General features: G+C 35.9%; 1 protein-coding gene across 7 annotated transcripts in view; it reads left to right on the forward strand.

Moving 5' to 3' along the window:
- Positions 1-14419, forward strand: part of Gpc5 (glypican 5) — a 1306099-nt gene that overhangs the window by 270115 nt on the left and 1021565 nt on the right. For all 7 annotated transcript variants that reach the window (XM_010630566.2, XM_033760931.1, XM_010630577.2 and 4 more), the window contains exon 4: positions 391-524. In XM_010630566.2, coding sequence (XP_010628868.1) covers positions 391-524 — 134 coding nt within the window. The remainder of the gene's footprint in view (positions 1-390; positions 525-14419) is intronic.

A 14419-nucleotide genomic window follows, 5' to 3' on the forward strand; every position in this document is an offset into this window, starting at 1 on the left:
ATTTAGAAAAGTGACCTATATTTATTATTTTATTTTATTTCAAAATCAACACTAGCATGTAATTGTTCATATAAAAATATGCAAAATTTAAACAATATCTCTTTTGTCTAAGTAGCTAGATTTTTATAAGCAAATCACCTTATGAATTTATCTGAGTACATATTTTGCACACTGCGTCCATGAACATGGCATTCATTTATTATGATTTCTATTTTGTATGGATAATTTGATCCCCTTTCTGTGAAAAATTAGCAATCATTTCATGTATTCAGATTTACTAGTGAGATAAAAGCAAGAATATGTTATTGCTTTTGACTGCCCCAAACAGTGCATTCTCAGAAAATCTTAAATGTAGTTTCTAACTGTCTTTTGATGTTTTCTGCTTAAAAGGTGAATAAGATCTGTGGTCGTCCGGTAAGAGCACCCACACAAAGCCCCCGTTGTTCTTTTGATCCAAGTAAAGAGGGGCATGGAATGAAGATCTCTGTAAGGAATGACGAAGAGACGCTTGCCAACAGAAGAAAGTAAGACATTTGTTTTACAACCAGAAAGAGAAAAGAAAGTAAGCCATTAATTTTACAACAGAATAGAATGTACTCATTAAGTAGACCCTAGTACAGAATGGGAGAAAAAAAAATCAACATTTATGAACTTTAAAATCCAGTGGCTCCACCTGCTTCATTTATCTGAAAGATAAATTCAGCTTGTGAGACCAATCAAAATCCCTATGGTAGTAGAAGTTATAATTCTATATAATATGGCAGATAATATATAATATATAATAATATATATAATATGGCAGATCCAGGTACATGTAATCATTTTGTGTGCAGAATGATTGGTGTGACTGAAGATTGAATTTTCAGCTTAATTTTAGTTACCTATCATCTAAATTCTATAAATGGCTAGTGGACTATATAAGGCAGAATACATTTAAATGATGTGATAAGTACAGCTGAATATTTAAGATCTCTTAACGATAATTAGATAAAAAGAAGTGTTTTACTTTTTTCCTGGAATGCTGAAAATAACTGTTGATACAAACTAGTAAGCATTGATTAGCGTTGCTTCTACAACTTATATTTCTGCTACTATGCCACCATTATTTCACATGTTAAATTCAAGCCTTCATTGTGTTTCTTTTCTTAATAATTGGTACTTACACTCAAAACTCTTGAAAATTTAGGAAATATGACTTTTTCTGTGTAGTAAACCAAGATATGGCCTGGGAATACTAGATTCTCAGTGTTTTTTTAATTGAACTAAAAACCAGAATTTTATATATTTGCTTATTTGTTCAAATAACCATTTATAATAATACTTTATAGACAATTCATACCTACAACATTTTATGTACTTTAATCTCTGTTGTCTAAAATCTGTTTCTTGTCTTTTTGAGGCAACAAATGCCTCATTATCTCCTCAGCTGGTCTATAAGTGCTGGGTCCAGAATGGGTCCAGTGGCTATTTGCTAACAGCTCAAAAGAACTGATGCTTTGTATGTAATACAGCTGTTCTTTCTTCTTCTTCTTCTTCTAAAAACCTATAAAGAATAATCACCAGTCGTTTCTTGCATCTGAAAACTTGGTGTATTTTGCATAGGGTTTATTCTCAACAGAACAAAAACAAATGAACAAGCAAAACAAAACAAATTCTGTGGCTGAAGAAGATGCTCACTTCTTAAAGATTATGTATGTTGCAGGACCAAAACAACTCTGTCAAAAAACAAAAGAAAACTCCACACTTGGCCTTGTTTACTCAGTAATGAAATAAGCAGGCACAGTTGAAATGTTACAACAGTGAGAGGCTCATAGCGTGGAAAGTTTTAGCAGTAAAACTGGCCCCTGAATTGATCTCCTTTTTTTTGCCAATCTTGCAAGCTTACTTTTCTGTGTCTCTGAGCACTCAGCCACCCTCATCCATCAGCCATGCATGGGATGAACACATCACAGGCCCAGATTTATATTGCCTGGAGTCCAGACAAAGAAGACTGCATACGCGCCCATGTAAATATTTCAATTTGACACTGCTTCTTAAAAGATCACTATTCAAGCTGGGGATGGTGGTGCAGGCCTGTAATGCCAGCACTCGGGAGGCTGAGGCAGGATTGCTGTGAGTCGGAGTCCAGCCTGGGCTGCATAATGAGTTCCAGGTTAGTCTCAACTACATAGTGAGAGCCTGTCTCAACACCCCCCCCATCACTATTTAGTAGTGCTTAATTGTCATGACAGCCTATTTTGGCTTCTGGCCTATATAGTGTGCTAATCTATGCATATACTAACTCTGAATTTTATTTATCTTCCTTAACTGATTATTCCCCAAGGGGGAAATTTCAGTTGAAGTAGGTTTGATGATATAGCCGGAATAGGTACCTAGTCTGGGTGCATTTTCATGTATATTAATGGTGTTTTGGTCTCTTGAGCCTAATTTTCAACAGATCATGTCCTCTTGATGATCTATTATTTCTTTATGAACTTAATTTTATAGCCTGACATATCAGACACATTTAGTTCATCCTAGGCTTCTTGGATTGCATACTGTGATAATCCCAAGTGCGTAGTTTCTCTGAGGGCCAACAGTAGACCAGCTTAACTAACCAACCAACCAGCAACTAGGCAAAGCAAGAAATTTCATGCAGTATTTCATAGATATACTTAGGTTATCTGGCCCAGGCAGAGCTGCTTGCAAATGAGCAAGCAACAGAACCTTTTCTTCCACACAGAAAAATGTTGGGGGTTATCTATAGATAGGCTATAGTGACACACTCAAGAACTTATTTTAACTTGCTCTGGTGGACAGCATATACAAAGGAACATCTGTAATTGGGGTCAACCTGCGACTCTGCTTATCATAAACCAACCATCCTTTAGTTTGGAAGACCAGCCAAGCAGGTGAGGTCGATGCTAGGGTTTAGGAAACACTGCCTCCACATTTCTTACAACTTTGATGATGGTCCTAACTTCAGCAATTCCTAGGGCTCAGCTGTTCTTTTGTTTTACTACTTTTGTAGGGAGAGGCCGTTTTATAGATTTCAATTTGGCCTTCTGCACATCATGAGTTTGGGAAGCAATATGGAGATTGTACAAAGGGCAAGTAAGACTGCGTCAGACTTGTGTTGAAAAGGATGAAATGAATACAGGTCTTCGGCCTCACGGGTCCAGTAAGAGTGAAGCTGAGCCTAGAACCCTATCTTTATTTGACTTCTATGAGCTTCCGGTTAGGTTGACAGAGCATAATAGTAGTTTGGATCAGCAAGGTAAAAGCCAGCTCAGAGCTAGTGTGTGGGAATTCTCGAGAAACACATAGAGGGAGTGTTACACTATATCATGTAGTGGTTATTCAGGACTCTTTCTCAAGGGACCAAATCTTTCTTCCCAGGGGTTGCCCTGAAGCTGTGAACAGGGAACTAGGTGAGAGACTGAATTCCTTTTGAAATCGATAAAAGTGATTTCTTTTTTCCCTCTATCATTAATTTCAAAGTATTTTTCTTTTCCTTTTGCTACTATGAATTCACATTACAGTCTCATTTTGTCAATCTAAAAATATTAACTTTAGCCTTTAAAATTTATATTACTTCTTATAGTTCTTTGGGTTTTTTTTGAGTTCATTCTTTTAACTGGTTTCTTATTAGATTCCTTTTTAAATATAATTTAGCCATTTGTAGGGATTCCTTTTTTATGGTCTGTATACTACTTGTCAGTCTTTGGATTTGCAAACATTTTCTATGATAAAATTTCACTTGAATATAAGCAAAATTTATTTCATGAGTAACTTAGGCTAACATTACCTTTGTCAAATAAAAAGTCTTAACTTTGATATCAAGTGTATAAAACTATTTTGTTTAAAATTTTTCTGAACTAAATCAAAATATATGCTATTATAGTTTTTTTCTCATATTTTTTATAGAGAGAATGTTGATTTATATCTGCTACAAATAAGGTTCCAAATTTAAATTTTTAAAACTCTGAGCCATGTTTTCCAACATGTTCCTGAAACAATCCTTTACTTGTTTCTCCTTTTTCACCTTATACTCATTTTGGGTTCATATATAGTAGCTTTCATACGCAACTGCACTGCTCTGTTGTCTGCTAGTAAGCCCTATTAGAATAAATGCAGATAGAATAGGGCAGTGTGGCCAGTAAGGCAGGAATTGAGGAGTATGCCTAGCTCAACCTTCTGAATCCTTTCTGAGAAAACAAAGACATATTTGTGTCTGAGTATGTATTGACATTCCCATTATTATTTTAAAGTATAGATAAAAATGCTTTTTAAAGTCATGCTTCCCTAATTAGAGAATAGTTAACATGCCTTCAGTCAAAATTTTCATGAATGCTGGTAATAGACAAGTTTTCAATAATCTTTTTTGGTCATTTCATATGCTGAGGTCATTTTTTATTATAATGCTCAGTAGATATAGTAACTATATAGATAGAGATAAAATATAATTGACCAAGTATTGCTGTTGACTTGTTTTGATTTCTTGTTATACCTTCATTAAAAGAAAAGTTATTATAAAAGATAAGATATCAATATCTATATGACCCATCCAAAACAGTTGTTTTGTGTAATTCAAAAAAAGAAGCTAAAATGTATGTCAGTATTTCCTGCGTTAATTCCTATAAATTAATATTCTACCCATGATAGTTTTTCTTAGGTACTCATTTTTATTTACTTTGGCCAATTCTCATAATAATACTACTATTGAAAACTAATTTCTATAATTTGAAACAAGTTAAATTATTGAAAGTTGTGGATCAATAACTTAGCAGTTTCTGTAGTTTAATATAGTTCCAGTAGTGCCTTAAAAATAGACATAATAGAATGAGCCAGTGACTTTACTAATATGAATGAAAATATAACTATTTTATGTTTGCTAAAAATTTTAAATGCATTTTAAATAAGTCATAATATTTTGAAATTATATGGTTATGGTTTTTATGTAGCATATTATGCACTTTTTGTTGTTTAAAATTATTAGAATTGTGGCCTCCTAACTTAAAATAATTGTTTTAAGTTTTTGTGATGGAGGAAGAGTTGAACTTATAGTCTTCTTGTAGTCAAACAATTCTTTTGAGGTTATATGAATATAACTTAAGGGGCCAGAAAAATAGCTTCCCTCCTCTCTCTTCAGTTGTTTGGCTGGGATATAAATTAAAATAACATAAAACAGACTAACAAGAAAGGAATCATTTTAGTCATGAATGCAGTTGTAGTCTTCACAAAATCTGAGACTCAATGAAGGACCGGAGATTGAGCCTATGCAGACAGCATCTTGAGTACCAAAAACAATAGTGGCCTGGGTGTCCTAGGAGTGATGGAGGAAAACTATGAGAAGGTGATGGGAGAAAATGTATGGTGAATGAAGATTGCTTGTTTACTAACAGAAATTTCTTTCAAATGTGTAAATTTCCTTTACAGAAGGGCAGCTTTTTTTTTTTTTTTTATTGAGTTTATTGGTACATTTAGGGATACAGTACAGTTACATTCATTGTTGGGATCATGTACCTTTACATGGCAAGTCTTGATTCTCATTTTTTCCCCTTACCTCTGCCCTCCCTTCACCCCCTCCTCCCCTCCCCATCTACAAACACTTTATTTTCATCTTTTCATTCTCTCACATTTTTTTCTTTTCCCTTTTTGTTCTTCCCCTACGTATCACACCTTCCCTACACCTTTAGCTCCTTTCCTCCCATTTCTAAATGTCAGTAATCTTATTAGAATCTTATGCATTGTTGCAGAATATTCACACCAGGGAAACTATTTGGTATTTACACATGTGGGACTTATTTATTTCACTTAGGAGTATATCTTCAATATGTATCCATTTTCCTATGAATGAATCTATTCTCTCGCTCTTTATGCTTTTCAAAGCTGTATCTATAACTGTAATTTCTCAAAGAGATATAGATTGGGGTGATACATTCTTGTCTCTACAGTCAAATGTCAGGGTGATATGTCCTGCACCATGATATAACCGTTGTTGACTTATTATTTGACCTGCTTTTGTTTTATTTTGTTTCGCTAGCCTACGGTATTGTGATTATTAATCAGACTTGGAATGTTTAGTTTATTTTTTAAAGTCGTAAATAATATCTCAGTGTAGTTGGCCCTAGACTGTCATCTTGCTTTTTGTTTTCTCCTTACTCGCTGTCTTTTCTTCATTTCTTCATTCTTGCTTTGCTTTGAATTAAACAGGTATTTGTTTTTATCTTTTTGTGTCTTTTTAGATTTGTCTTTATTATTTTCTTAATGTTTATTATAGAGATCACAATATGCATTTTAAAATTGTACTACAACTTTCACCACTTCACTGAATATAATTTAGAATAGATTTACTCCATTACCTTTTTCCCATTTTGTTCTAGTGTATCAACAACTATCCTTCTACTAATGTTTTCACAACTTTGAAGACATTATTGTTGCTCCTATTTTTAGATATATGCACTTTTATTTAATATATATAATAATTCTAATATATACTTTTTATCTTAGTATTGTATATCTTTCATTTATTATTGTTCTTGTTGTTGTTGTTGTTATTATTATTATTATTTGGTGGTGCTGGGGATCCAGTCAAGGGCTTTACACATGCTAGGCAAGCACTCTACCACTGAGCTACACTCCACCCCTCACTGGTTACTATTACCGATGAATTCTTTCAGCTTTTATTAGTCTGTAAAATCTTTATTTTTGAAGAATATTTTCATTAGGCCCAGAATTCTGGATTTTTTCAAGCTATCTTTTTTTCAAAACTATAAACATCCAAGCCACAATTTCATTTCTGACATGACACTCTGTGTAAGCACCATGGTGTAGAAAGTTTCATAGAACCAATGGAATGAGTGATAACTAGGATAGTAGAAACAGCTGCTGCTGCCCTACCCACCTCCACTTTACCTGTCCCCTCTTCTTGCTGCTGCTGCCTCCTACCTCCTGATAACTCAGGGATCCTATATTCTCTGGGAAATTGCCTTCAACAAATAGGAACCAGCTGTAGCCCTTATCGATTGCTACTTAACAAATTGCTCTGAAACTTGGTGCTTAAAGCAACAATTAGCAGATATTATGCAGTTTTCTGTGGGTTAGAAATTTGGGAGCTGATTAGCTGTGGGATGTTGGCTAAGTCCCTATGGAGTTTGCTGTCAAGAAGGCTTCGGTCACCTGCAGACCTGGAATATTTTCTTACAGATGGCTCGGTAATGTGGATTTTGGCAGGACTCGGTTTCTTGTCACAGTGACCTCTCCATAGAGCTTCCTGAGTGTTCCTACATCACTGTCACTGGGTTCCCTCAGGGTAAATATCTAGGAGAGTCAGGCAAAGGCTTTACCTTATGATCTCGCCTCAGAAAGCACACCCTGTCATTGCTGCAGTTTCCCATGGTCTGGACAACTGAGCTCTTTTCATTGCAGAGGGGTACACAAAGTCATGGGAGTGAAGACAGATTGTCAGGAGTCAGGTTGGAGCCTGGCCACCACCCATCTCCTCTACCTGGAGGAGAGAATTAGACTCCCAAGAACCTCAGCGCCTTTTCAGCAGCTCACAGACAATGACTGGCTTGACACAATGATGTGATAGTCCTGCCCACTTGCTTCAATGTGGTGAGAACAAATCCATGTTGAAATTCATACTCCCTATGGTCTCTGATCCCCCCAAATCCTTGCCTAACTCTTTTCTTTCCTCCGTCTCCTGTTCTCCAAACTTCCTTTCTCTTATGAATTACTTGCGTCTCTCCAGATTCCTGTCTCGGGCACTGCTTCTAGGGAATCTAGACTAGAGATGTCTGCATTTTAAAAAGTGCCAAAATAAATGCAAGTGTAAGCTAAATAAAAGTTACACTATAATGTCCTAAGTATAGATATCTGCCTAGCCCCAAGTTCTTAGCCAGGTTTTGGTTTCTCTTCCTCTTCTTCTTTTTTGTATTCATTTTATAGGAAACTCCTCTGTTAGGTACATGCTTTTTCTTTGGTCTAACATTTTAAAAGGACGATTTACTTAATAAAATATGTTCCTGAATAAGTCATGTGCTAAGCTCCTTTGTGCATTATGTTAATCATCTTTCCATTTGGGAAGACAGGAACTAAGCCATAGAGTTGGATTATTTTGATTTTATTTTGGAGATGTAATTGTACTGGTTCAAGCCTAATCTTATTTCATCTATTTGCATAGCATGCTAACAAACAGCTAATTGAAGACTCCAAATGATTGTTACATGCCAGTTGTAGAGGTCTTCAGTGTTGAACAAGGCAAGGAAGAGCCACTGCACCTTTAAATAGCTTGCTTGCAAAGCATCCCTATTTTTCCTTTTAGGGTAGAAAGCAAACTACATAGCTGTATGGGACATTTTATGCATATAGTTGTCTAAACTATCCCAGATAGAGCAATTTCCCTGTGGCAGTTCCTGTTCCCTGCTTGATTTCTTGAAGTTAGCTGGTAAGAATAAGCTATTAGCAAGCTTAAATCGGTGATAATTAGCTGTACATTATTATTTCAAAGTGGTGTGGCTGTGCCAATTAAGTGGGTAATTAGGAAAACCCCAGGACAATAAATTAAGACAGAGCCTCAACACCAGGGCCCCATCTGTTCTGCAGTGAGCATTCCAATTAGCTGAGCCTCTCATGGAAGAAGGCTGGTGAAAGGGATTGGCTGCATGTGTGGGTGTGTTGTTTGGGCATGGAGACCATGCTAGGTGCTTAGTAAAAAGAAGAGATTTTTGATATCAGATAAAATTTCCATGTCCCGGTAGGGAAATCAGAATATTCAGAAATACTTTGGTTTTAAATATTTGAAATAAAATATAATTTAAATTGTTTTATGATTTTTTTCCAGTTTCATCTTTGAACTGAATTGGAACATAACATCATCAAACATTTCCATTTTGTTCTAATGTGTTTATTAAATTGTTATTTGAATGAGAATCCTATCACAACAATTTTATTCACAGAGAATGGAACTAAAGGTGACTTTTAAAATTGTAAGAGTTTAAGGTGACAAATGCTGTAAGGCATAATTCTGATTCAGGACTAAGACAAATTAATATCCTGTCCATCTCTCACACATGCAGACACACACACAGAGTGAAATGTTTAAAATAATGAATTTACTATAAGGAAAAATTTATCCATAAATTAAGTAAGAAAACTTCATCTCATTTAGGATTAGTTCCTAGATGGAATAGGTTTATCATAAAGGAGATATTAACTTTAAATACATGAGTTTATGGTTACATTATCCTATCCTATTTATCACACTGCTTTAATAATGAAACCAAAATGAGCTAATTTTTAAAGTTCTTGGTGCAGTAGTACTTTGGGTATGTGTTTGTTCCTATGGTCAATATTGAGATATATTGGGATCAATTCAAATATTCCATGGATGATAATATTCATAGGCCAGGAAAAGCAAACATTTGAGAAAAATTTAATATGTCTTAGAGAAAGAAAGCAATTTACAACCCATTTCCTAAAAGGAAGTTAGTGCTTCTTTGAGGTGCCATTATTATTTATTAGCTGCAGGTTTAATCTACTAACTAAAGGTCATGTTTCCCTCAATGAGAAAATTTCTGTTTAATTTAAAACAGTGCTTAATGAGTAGTGGCAGTAAGTGCTTCCGGGGCACAGGAGGCCAAGACAAATCTCCAGAGAGGGCAACAGAGGTGAAGCCAGAGCAGACACTGAGGGAATGTGGGGCTCAAGGCGGGCGGGAGTCAAGACCTACAGGAGTAATGAGGATCAGGGCCTACACGGGGTCAAAAGCCAGGCACACAGGAAGAGTAAATGCCACAAGGCAGAACAAACACATGGAAAAAGTTTAGTTCAGGGCTTCTTAATTTTGGGGGATCGTGTATCCCACTGAGAATCTGATAAAAAATTTCCAGAAAAAGAAAGTTCATAAACAGATTCATGCAGAATTGTGTTGTACTGGAAAGAAATTTGCTCCATCTGATGCTAGCATTAAACATAAGACTTAAAAATGAGTTTGTTCTTATTTTCCAGGTGTTCACGAAGAAATTGATGGCTATTTCATGGAATATTTTAAACTAAGTCCAGACAATGAAAAACTGAACAATACTTGTCATGAAAGCAGTTGTAGCCTCAACTACATGATATGGAGAAAAAGTGGAAATGATGATTGGTCTTAGACAGGCTATGTGCACAAATGTCTGTTATCCAACAGATTCCTACTTTTTGTTTTCATAGCGACAATTATTGAAAATTATAGGAAATTTTTTGTAACTATCACTGGCTACAATTAGAACTCCTATAGGTCGTATACTTAGAACATGATATTCACTGTACATTCCTTGACTTTCATTAGCGTTTCATAAACCTTTTGTCCCTGAGTTAATTTGTGATGTCTGTAATACTGAGGCTGTCAAATGTAGGATAATGTGAGTAGAAATAAATTTTCCCAAATTTCTCACTACAGAAAAAAAAAATAAGATATATATTTTCCATGCCATCGGGAGGATGGCTTGGAAATTGGACAGTTTTCTAACTGTTCTCCAAAAACCTTCTATTTGTAAGCAGCAGTTTTGCCAAACAGATGTAGGAGGCGTTTCCAATAGTGTTTATGACATGACTGTAAGGCTGTGTAATCAGTGCAGCTCACAATGTCTCTCCACCAAGGAAACCAAACTGTGAATGAAATTCTTCCCAAATAATATACCTGAGGGTATATTTTATTTCTCACAGAAAGGGAATTTCCTTTTTTCTTTGGAAAGTAAGTAGATAGCTGCAGAATTGAAAAGAAACTCAAATTTGGTTCCCTTGAGTTGTTTTTCAAGGTCATATACCATTTTGAAATTGGCTATTTAATGGGTATATAAAATCATTTCAGAAGTTTTTATAGAATCAGTAGAGGTTAAATCCAGATTTAACAAAAAGTGCAGCCTGTTGCATTTACTAACAGTGAAATTAATTTCACTTGGAATCGTCATGGTTTCTCCATTTACGGCAAGAATATCGAGCACCGTGCTTCAGTTTCTTTTGTCTGGGAAAGAACATTTCCAACATCTTGAACCATAAATGGCGTTTAAAGTGTCTTTTAAGGATGGATACACATGACAGGGGAAAATGGAGAACAGACGGGACCAGAGTTACTAATGTTTGTATCCAGTTGCCTACTGAGTGGAAATGACAAAGCTTCACATTCTCCACAACTGTCCTCAAACTAACTGAAGAAATGTGCACTTAGACACTTATAGAGGATTATTCCATATGATAGAGGCACTGTTTTTTTTTTCTTCTTCATTCTGAGACTAAAAGCAATCATTTTCAGAGTATATACATCTTCACATCTTCAAATAAGTTATCTTTATGTTTATTTTTTTATTTTTGGAATCAGGAACTGAACTGAGGAACTTGCGCTTGCAAGGCAGGCAGTGGAAACACTGAGCTAAATCCCTGGCCCCTTCACCATTATCTTTAGAATCGTGTGTGGTTTCTTTGATTTGGAAGGAAAATAAAGGAGCTTCAGAAGGAACTTTCCAGATAATTATTTTAGTTTATTCCCCTAATTGTACAGTAATAGACTTTTATTTTTATTAAATTAATTAATTAATTAATTATTTTGGTGCTGGGCATTGAACTCTGGCCCTTGCACTTGCGAGGCAGGTGGCAGAGCCACTGAGCCAAATCCCCGGCCCTGGTCATAGACTTTTAAATCTGACTTCTCAAATGTGTGATTCATTGTATCTGACTTTTGAAGTCAACAGGGCTAAGGTTCTTCTACTGTGTTGCTATTACCTTCCATCTGCAAAAATGTTGTTGTACATGGCATACTGCAACTTAGATGCCTTGAAAATTGAGTAACCTAAATCAATTTGTAATCTTCATTTTATTTGACTTGTCTACAGTTTCAATTTAAGGTAACACTGATAGAAATAAGCATACATATGAATAATCATAATAGTAGACTATACTATTCTAATGGCAGTTGGAAACTATTTTAAATAGGTCAAATAGATTTAAATAACTTTCCCTATTACTATTTGATTTGTTTTAAATTTGGGATGCTTGATTGAGTATTCTCATAAAACCTTTACAGTCTCTTGGTTCAAAATACTTCTTAATGGAGAATGAGATGGGTACTTTTTAAGGTATATTTTACATCACGGGGCAGTGACAGTAGAGACAGTTTTGAAATCCTAGTTTTGACAACAGAGTTCAATCACTTTAGAGGAGAAGGCCTTCAGAAGGTGTGCTTCGTACTGGGCATTAATGGTCAAATGCTGGTTAGGAAGCCTGCTGAAATGTAAAGAATAGAGGTATCTATCCTAATTGTGTAAATGGCTACAGACTTGCAGCTCAGGCTGGTACAAAATTACAAGAGCGTGCTCAACATGAAGCACTTGTCTGAAAAGAACTCTCTGCGAAAGGCATCTGAGAATATGTTTTCTGGATTCCTGTTCCTTTCTCCTTCCCATTATTTTCTCTGCTGCTCCTCAAACTGCCAACCAGGTCTTAACCCTGTTAGCTGTGTTGAGAAATCACAGTCAATCCTGTAATGAGAGGAGATCATGTCTCACAAACAGGACTTCCTAAGAATAAAGTAAAACCTGGGATCGCTTAACCAGAGGGGAAAATTCTCTCTGAGAATAGATGGGACCTCAGGTCACAGCTGCCATAACGAGCAGTGGGCTCAGGGAGGCATTCAGAAAGCAGACTTCATGAGTTCCTCTTTTAGAACAGATACATTTTTTCCTTTTTAATGAAATATAAATGTAGTGCAGTCGAAACACATTTATGATGGTGATAAGTGTGCCTGGTATGTGATGTTTTCACCCTATCCTCCTAACTCTCTGGGACCACGGAGCTAGACTTCAAGTCTCCCCTTAGTCCACCTAACTGCATAAATATAATTATTTTCCAACATTTACAATGAGAGCCATTATTGCTGTAGAAGGTAAATCTAAAAATATTTTGTCAAAGGGAAAGACTTAGGTGAGGATAAAGTTAAATGATTAAATATAGATTCGGAACAGCAAGAAAAAACAGTTCTTATCTAGAAACATGCAATTATATATTTCCTCTGTGGAGCAGGAGACTGACATTTTAAAAGTCTGCTGTTTGACAGCTGTGGTCAGGCCTCTCTACAGGGTGAACCAGCTCATTAGTGCCACATTAACCTTAACTTTGCCTCAGGCCATTAACTAGCGAACTGCACGTTTGACCTTTGTTCTACAGATATTTTCAAACAGTGGGCTAGGCCCTGCTTTTAATTTGGGTTCTGTATTATGTGTAGACTGACTTTAGGGCTAGGGAAAAAATCAATACATGTCATTAAATAACGAAACGTGGCTTGAGACATTCCACAGAGAAAAGCTCTGTTTGAAAATAAGATTCCTCTCTAATGCTTTCTCAGATAATTAGCTTTGGTCAGAATTAGAAATGGTCTCTTCTGTGTTATGTTCAATGGTTAAGAAAAAGGGACAGGAAGTACAATATGTGACCATTTACAAATGTTTTAAATAAACCCGATTGCCACTGGATGAGGATATCAGTTGGAGAGGTATACTTTTTGAACCTAGCTCTGTTTCGAGCAATGTCTAATTAAATAAAATGCAAAATCAAATGTAGATTATAGCCATATGCTTAAAGGCAAACCACCTCTTAGGAGACCAGCAAAGTTCGTGGTTGCCATTCTTCAAACCAGATGTGTAAGGAGTACATCAGCCCTTATAATTAAAACATAAATGAATTTAGTGAAATTTTTGTTAGAGTGTGCCAGGAGTGCTGTACCCAGTTTATGAAATATTACACAGCTTTACAAAAATAAGTAAGACCTATTTCTTGAGAAAGTTTCATAATGAACTGTGAAGTAAGATTCCTAGCTCTCCACTGATATAACTCGGTACCAATTTTGTAAATCCAAACCCTCTATATCTGTCTTTCTGTATCTTTCTGTCTGCCTCTGCCAGATGACTTGTTAATGTGCCCTTGGAAAAAGCTGAGCGAGGACTGTTAACGTTGGTTACTTCAAGAAGGAGGGACAGAAACATCATGAAGGGACAGACACTGACTTGGTCTTCATGTACCTTTTAATTATTTACATTATTTTACTACTTAGTAAAAGGTATGTTACTTCTATAATTGAAAGTGAGAAGTTATTTAAAAAGCGATAATAACAGAGCCAGTTGAAAGTGTCGCTCAACTTTATAATAGTAACTGGGTATTTTTATTGTCAACAGACCCAGTGAGAATAACTTCAAGGTGGATTGCATTTTCATGTCTAGTTTTTTAACGTGATGGATACGGAGGCCTTTCTGGCTCTGTTGGCCTCAAGCGCATGGGAAGCAACGATGCGAGAACTATGTCAGTCTGTGTTTCTCTCTTGCCTTCGGAGAGCTCAGGGCAAACAAGGCTTCAGGCTCTGAATGAGCAATTGTGCTCTAGCCTTCTCCTTCTTTGCTGAGCTGGC

Source organism: Fukomys damarensis, unplaced genomic scaffold (assembly GCF_012274545.1).
Source record: "Fukomys damarensis isolate Sample0158 unplaced genomic scaffold, DMR_v1.0_HiC HiC_scaffold_6, whole genome shotgun sequence".
Lineage (NCBI taxonomy): Eukaryota > Metazoa > Chordata > Mammalia > Rodentia > Bathyergidae > Fukomys > Fukomys damarensis.